This window comes from Sinocyclocheilus rhinocerous, unplaced genomic scaffold, assembly GCF_001515625.1.
Source record: "Sinocyclocheilus rhinocerous isolate Xijiao unplaced genomic scaffold, SAMN03320098_v1.1 scaffold1655, whole genome shotgun sequence".
In the NCBI taxonomy this organism is placed as follows: domain Eukaryota; kingdom Metazoa; phylum Chordata; class Actinopteri; order Cypriniformes; family Cyprinidae; genus Sinocyclocheilus; species Sinocyclocheilus rhinocerous.
Genome location: NW_015655597.1, coordinates 305,394 through 313,247, shown reverse-complemented (window position 1 = coordinate 313,247; position 7,854 = coordinate 305,394). Strand labels below are relative to the sequence as shown.

At 37.5% G+C, this 7,854-nt stretch overlaps 1 protein-coding gene across 3 annotated transcripts in view; it reads left to right on the top strand.

Annotated features, from left to right (window-relative positions):
- Positions 1–7,854, top strand: part of LOC107718724 (integrin-linked protein kinase-like) — a 26,024-nt gene that overhangs the window by 10,346 nt on the left and 7,824 nt on the right. For all 3 annotated transcript variants that reach the window (XM_016525928.1, XM_016525929.1, XM_016525927.1), the window contains exons 3-4: positions 5,283–5,448; positions 5,725–5,820. In XM_016525928.1, coding sequence (XP_016381414.1) covers positions 5,283–5,448; positions 5,725–5,820 — 262 coding nt within the window. The remainder of the gene's footprint in view (positions 1–5,282; positions 5,449–5,724; positions 5,821–7,854) is intronic.

The window sequence follows — 7,854 nt, the reverse complement described above, 5'->3', positions numbered from 1 at the left end:
CTCTCTCTCTCTCTCTCTCTCTCATAACCGCGTTAGCCTGCATATCAATGGCTCAAGCCTCTGTTATCAGCTCTAAAATGACGTTTTGGAATTTGCAACGGAAGGTTTGGGATGAGGTGCGTAAAAAAATTAGTTCAACCCACACGAGATTTCAGGACGGAAACATGTCAAATGTCTTGAAACAAATGATCTGAACAATTTCTTGATGTGTGGTTGGGACTCCAGGCCGTAAATCCGTAAATAGGTAAATCCGGACCTGCCATCTAATGTGTGTTTTGGCCATGTAATGTTGCTGAAATTAAATCTGTTATTACCTCTGAGTCAGAGCAGTGATCATGGAAGAGAGAACACAGTCAGACAGCACTGGAAGCTGCTAATGCTCATCAGTAAATCAGTGGAAAATAAATAGAAATCATGATTCTGTCTGAGCTATGCATTTTAAAACGAACACTAACTAGTGTAAATGTAGCCTAACAGATGTGTAAACTGAAGACTATTTGAGCTTTATTAAAACTATTTGCACTGATTTATTCTGTTGGTTACATTTTGTTCCTTTGTGCAGTGGCTCAGGATATGAGTCTCTGAGTTTGTATAAACATCAACAAGCTGAAAAATAAAACCAAAGTTGTTTTTTTTAGATAATGTAATCTTGTTAAAATTGATTTCATAAAACTGGTATCGAAAAGTATAGTTCAGGAACTGGTATCGAAGTCAAGGTATCGGTATCGATATCGATATCGAAAATTTTTGAACTATACCCAGCCCTACTCTTCACATGGCTGAAGTTGTGACTTTGAAATTATGTGACAAAAGAAATGTTTGACTTACTTGAGAAACTGCCAGCAGGGGGGAAAACGCTAACTCAACTAGCACAAAAGCCAAAAATAAGACAATACGCTTCATTTTTATTTATGTTAGCGTTCCCTACTCTAAACGGCAATGGATCCTCTACAAATCTGCCGTTCAAGCCAGTGTGAGTTGGAGTCCATGTCTAATTTGTGACTCAGAAGACGGGGAGGAGGGAACGGTCTGGGCTAAAATGAAATGGTTGCGATGAATAGTTTCCATATGATGAGCTCACCAACCAAAGCATGCTGAATTGAGCCATACCAGTCCTCTCTGTGACACTTCTCTCTCTCTCTCTCTCTCTCTCTCTCTCTCTCTTCCTCCCCGCTTACCCGTCTCAAAGTGTTCTCCTTATCCAAAAATAGAAAAACTCCAGCTAAGGGATTCGCCTTTCGCTTTTGCATATTGTGGTTTGCCTAATGAAATGATTTTGATCCTTTGAAATGAGCGATGAGAAGAGTGGGTGTTTAATTCAATTCTTCTGAAGGGCCATGATGAGTTTCAGCATGGCTTGAAATGTCACAACCTTACGTATTTGTGGGAGGAGACAGGAAATAGCAGACATACATGGGCGTTGTTTATGCTTCACATTACAACATGTCAGTCAGCAAACTGGACTCCTGTCTTATATCTTATCTTCTTAACTAGATGTATAATATGTTAAACATATATGGAAATTCATGAAAATTTGGCCTTAACTTCCATTTAAATTGATTTTGAAATTGTTGTTCAAGCATTGACATTGAAATTAAAGTAGACTGTAGCCTTTTTATTTTCTTAAAGGGATATTTCACCCAAAAACTTTAATTCTGTCATTATTCACTGACCTTCAAGTTGATCCAAACCTGCATGAGTTTCATCTGTTGAACACAAAAGAAGATAATTTGAAGAATGTTGGTAATCAAACAGTTGCTGGTAGCCATTGACGTCTGTAGTAGTGGAAAAATACTATGGAATCAATGGCTACCAGCAACTGTTTGGTTACCAACATTCTTCAAAATATCTTCTATTTCTTTACAACAGGAAGATCATTTCAAAAGAGGCGTAAGTTATTACATTTAAATGAAAGATTATGAACACATACTGAGAAATCTTACTCAATTAGAACACAGGTATTAAGTATATTTATTGAACATGTATTAAGAAAGTAACTTAAAGCTTGACAGATAAACCTATGTTTGACAAGTTAATTCATAGATGTTTTTAAATGACAATAAATGTCATTTTTCAAATTGTTGTAAAGTTTGGCCAAAGTTTGGTCTAAAACATTGTAGCAATTTGCATATTGTCAACAAAAAATGTTTAAAAAATAAGACAATAATATTATAAATAATATAATAAAAAACTAAATTTGACTGAGAATGGTCTAAAATCAAAAGATTATGGTGAAATATTTACTAAGTTAAATAACTTTATTGTTAAAAGTAAAAGAAAAGAGTTCAGTGACTTTCCATGTGCAATTCTGTACTCTAGCAAGTTAACATTTTTATTATATGTTGCTTGTGTGCAATGTATAATACTTTGTGTTACATCATCCGTGTTTCAAGTTGTTTTGCAGATCGGATATCCGTATCAGCACCCAAATTTTGCATCTGTGCTTCTCTAGTAGTCAATGTCATCTAAGTTGACTGTGGGTCTGCTCTCAAATTGTGACTCAAAGAGGAACTGACCCATTTTGTGGCTGTTTTTCATTCTTGATGTCTGGATGGGAACTCAGAGCGGCTAATGATAGTAGAAGAACAGAATCCTGAAGCAAACTAAATGCTAGGTTACAGCTGTGTTTGTCTCTGTGGCTTTAAAACGGACACTGAAGCTACTGAAGCTCAGGCCAATCAGAAGCTTTTACAGTGTTTGGTGTGAATTATTTACTACTAAAACTATTTTAACTTCTTGTTTTTAGCTGCACTGTTTAAAAATATAACACTTGTACATCCGTTTTGATGTCTGTTTTTGGATCAGAAGGTACCTTTTAAATGTTCTACAATATTATTTGACCTTTTTCAGTTACATTTCCTGTCACATACGTCAGTCTGGCCCACTTCACTAGCCTGTTAGCTCAGATACAGTTTTAGACTTGGCGCCTCACTGATGTGCGGTTTATGATCTAATTCAGTACGAGCTTTCACTCAACCAGATTTTTGCTGAAAGGTAGAAACCTGAACTCAGATGTGGAGTTGTACTTTTAAATCATCGCCCAACGCAACCCCAGAATGGTTTTTGGCCAGAGTTAGCTCTTAATAACTGCGCTTTTCAACTCTTTGATCGTATAACTGCAGGCTCAAGACGTAATCTTTCAGCTGTGTAACTCCAGTATCAATGTTTACATAGTCTGTCTTTGTACGTTTGTAAGTCTGTTAGCATAAACGTTCCTTTCTGTGTGTGTGTGTGTGTGTGTGTGCTCACATGCTGGTTAACAGCGCGTGCTTCACGTCCTTACATGGACAAGAGAAACTAACTGGATATGAATTGTCCAGAGCGTTTACACTCACACAGGCGAAGAGAGGGAGCCGCTAGCAGTGGAAGAGAGAGCGTGGAATATTATTTCCTGTGTTTCCTGCTCTGGTTTCCGCAGTCCGCCCCTCTGCTGCTTCATTTGTGTGTCGGAGCGCTGCTGAGTGATGTGATAAGAGTCACCACAGATAGCTCTCTTACAGCTCTCCTTTCTTCATTGTCCTGCTTTTTAATTTTTTTCCCACTTTCTTGCTTTCTTGTTAATTTCCTGTTGTCTTGCCCTGTTTTAGCTCCCTTTCTTTCCAACTTTCCAACTCCGGTTTTTCTCGGTTTCTTCCTCATACTATTCCTTCTTTCTTTCCTTTTTTTCCCCCCAGATTCTTCCTTTTTTCATGTTTTTTCCTTTAAAGCTTACTTTCTGTTCAATCTTCCTGTCTTTCCTAGTTTCTTTCTTTCTTTCCCGCTTCATTCCATTCTGTCCCATTTTCTTCCTTTTCTGCTTCAGTCTGCACTTTCTTTTCCTTCCTTTGCTTCCTTTTCACTTTCTTCCTTTTTCTGTTTTTCCCTCTTGTTTTTCATATTATTTTCCAACTTTCTTTCTGTCTTTCCCAGGTTTCTTCCTGTTACTCTTTCTTTGCTGTTCTTTCTTTCTTTCTTTCCTTGCCTCCTTCCTTTCTTTCCTCCTTTCTTTCCGCTTCCATTTTTCCTGCTAGCTTTCTTTCTTTCTTTCCCCATTTTTCCTTTTCTGCATTTTCCCCACTACTCCTTCTTTCCCACTTCTTTCTTCTTCCTTTATAGCTTTCTGTTTTTCCCGGTTTCTTCCTTTCTTCCTTTTTTGCCGCTTTCTTTCCTGCTTTGTTTGTCACTTTCCTTGCCTTGCATGCATTCTTTCTTTTTCCCCCTCCTTCCTTCCTTGAAATGTGCAGTTTGGCCCGAAATAAAGAACATTCTGGAATTCCCAATAGGAAGCTCAGGACTCACTGTCCAATTTTATTTTGTTTATTTGAGGAGGGGGAACTTCCTGTTTATTTGTCTTTAACCCCTTCAGTTTTGACTAAGCCATCATTTGACTGTGTGTGTGTGGTCTGGTCTGTTCCGGCAGGACATTGTGAGTAGTTCCAGCAACTACCCTAAGTTTAGCCACACTACTGGCTTTATTATTTACCCAGAGACTTCCTACTGTAGTGCACACACCCAGGCCTTCAACAAACACTTCATTATTGAAGACAAAAGCTTACAACTAATTACTGTGAGGATGAGCACGAGCACAAGCTGCATTGCATTCGTTTATTTATAGCACACTCTCAGCAGTTGCGTTCAGTGGTTTAATAGTAATTCATTCACATGTGCTCTCTGTAGCAGCACTAATGCACAGGCTCTGATCTGATCACAGTGTTTTTATTGTAACTTTAGGGTGACTGTCGACTGTAAGTGTGAGTTTTGCTGCGGTTTTGAAAAGGAAATAGGAAGGCCTGAGAACGGATCTCGGACTCAAACAGAGGGGGGTGGGGGGGTATACATGATCTGGAGGAAAGGGCCAGTTAACGGCTGTTTATATTTAACTGGCTGGAGACAGACAGCTGAAAGCGGGATCACTAGCCTGACTGGAGACAGTTTACCGCCGAACACTGCAGCAAAAAACTGTGCCTTGATTTAAACTGTGCCTTGATCACCCAATAACGAAACTTCTGTCATTATTTCCAAACATGTATGCATGTATTCAAACATTTAGTTTTAACATGAACTAAAAAACTTCATGATGCATATTTGTCAGTCATACATAAATTAAACAAGCAAGATATTAGACTGTTTTAACATGAACTATTATGTTAAAAATGTATAATCTAAATGAATGAAAATTTTAAATGCAGTGATTAGTGATTGTGTGTGTGTGATTTTTATTATTATTTTTTTTAATAAGTATTCATGTGATCGTTATAATACGCTACTGACTCTAAATATGCTGATGTGTTTATTTCTTGCAGGGATGATCACGGGTTCAGTCCGTTGCACTGGGCGTGCCGTGAGGGCCGTTCAGGTGTCGTGGATATGCTCATCATGAGAGGGGCGCGCATCAATGTCATGAACCGCGGCGACGACACACCCCTGCACCTGGCTGCGAGCCACGGCCACCGTGACATTCTGGCCAAGGTGCAAACTGATTGTAGTGGATAAACGCTCACAAACATACACACACGCCTGCACCTGAACAACCACAGTGACCACAACGGTCACGGAAAGGTGTAAACAAACACACAGCTGCTAACAGCAGTTATAAATACCTACATACAAACTTTAAATACTTAAAAAGGAATACGGAACTGACAATTTCCATTTTATGCCTTTTAGTTCCATAAAAAGCATTTTGAATGAATCTTTTTGTATTTGCTGTTTTGGGTACTGAATCATATTGTTTGTGTTGTCTAGCTGATCCAGTGCAAAGCAGATACCAATTCAGCAAACGAGCACGGCAACACCCCTCTCCATTACGCCTGCTTCTGGGCCCACGACCTGGTGGCAGAGGTTAGTTTGAAGCTCCCTCTGCTGGGATGAATGAGAAACTCTCGATTGTTTGGATGTTGTTTTCCATGCAGTTATAATGAATGGGGACTAGAGCTTTCAAACACTATAACATTATCATAAAAGTGGTTCACATGGTTCTTGTGCACTATATTTTTCTGTAGTCTTCTGAATCCATATGATAATATAGTGTGAGGAAAATACATAAATTGATTTAAGTGAAAGAAAGAGATTTTTTTCAAATTTTTAAGTTCTTTACCATAAACACAAAATTGGATTTTGGTCTGTTCCTCAAATAAAGCTTTAGTACGTTTTCAGAAGACTTGGAATATAGCACACAAATATAGCATCATATTAACCACTTCCGTGTAATTTTTATTGACATCATTTCTGAAGTACAGTAGTTCCAGTTCATTTTTATTGTATCTATAACAGTGTTGTTATTATTAACTAAGAATAAAACTATTAAAATCGCTTTTGTCAATTGAAAGAAAGCTGAAATAAAGTACAATACAAATATTAGATGAAAAAATAAATGATGGAAATATTAAAGGGAAATAAAAAAAAGAATACAAATTACACATGCAAACAAACGTACTAAATCTTATTACTAGAATTAAAATGGAAACTAAATATATAAAAATAATAGCTAATTCAAAAAGTATAACATAAATAGTACAATGGTATATACTAGGGTTGTGCGATATGGACAAAAAAAACCTATCTCGATTTCTTTGATAAATTTTGCGATTTCGATTTTAATCACGATTTTGACACACACAGACATGCTTTACAGTCATTAATGCATTCAGTGTGAATTTGAAACATATTTCCAAAAGAAAACCAATTAGAGCTTTATCAAAAAGCTGTAACATGTCTCTAGAACAGACATAAGGCAAAATAATCACGAAGTAAAAGTGTAACAAAATGTCTCTAGAATAGACAAATGGCAGAAAAAAGAAAAAAAATCCCGTGTCCAAGGATTTTTTTTTGCCATGCATTGGTCATAGAGCTCTTCGTGGCGTTGCCTCAGATGTTGAACTAGATTTGTCGCGTCAAGTTCACACGTGCTCTGTCTGCAGTGCGTATACAGTATGTGTATATGTGTATTTCCAACATGATTATGTAATACGTGAGGTCGAGCTAATGATGAGCATTTGTGGTTAAAAAGTATATACATTTTTTATTTATTATTTTTTTTTTTAAAAGGTAAATTATCTGGAAATTTTTATTCTGATCATGAACTAATCCTTTAAAGGTGCAATGTGTAATATTTACATCGATCTATTGACAGAAATGCAATATAATATACAGTACATAACTATGTTTTCAGAGGTGTATAAAGACCTTACTTAATGAACCGTTATGTTTTTATTACCTTAGATTGAGCAATTTATGTCTACATACACCATAGGTCCCCTTACATGGAAGTCGCCACCATGTTTCTACTTTCTACTTTCGTTACTTTGTTGTTCTTGCGATTAAAACACTGACACAATGATGAACAAGTACATTAATATTCGCAATAACATCGATTTATTGAATAATTGAGTAAATTAGGCATGGGCCGATTACCGGTTTCAAGGTATACTGCGATTTTTAAAATGTCACGGTTTCAAAACCGCTAATATTTTCCGTTATACCGTTCCTGCAGTATGCAGGTTTTTCATGTCTTCCTCAAAGACTGAAAGTGTAGGAATCCCTCAGGTTGAGTGCAGTGTAGAGAGTAACACGACCCTCCTCCTCTTGTTGGTGCAAGTGAGCAGTCAGTCACGTGTGTGTGTAGGATGGCCGAGCTAAGGAGCTTCCCCTGGAACTTACGCGATCAGCAAGCGGCTGTTTTTTGTCTTATTGCAAGCAACTCGTCTCTGTTCTGGACTTGCACAAACTGCGCTGCAATGCAGTCGTTTTCCAAAATGTAATTTATGTGAAAATATGAAGTCTGTAAACGCCCGTTAACACAGGCCAGAGACGTTGAAGACGGACGCACAGAGAAAAATACTGTAGCAGGCAGATCACTCACTGTTCATGATGCAC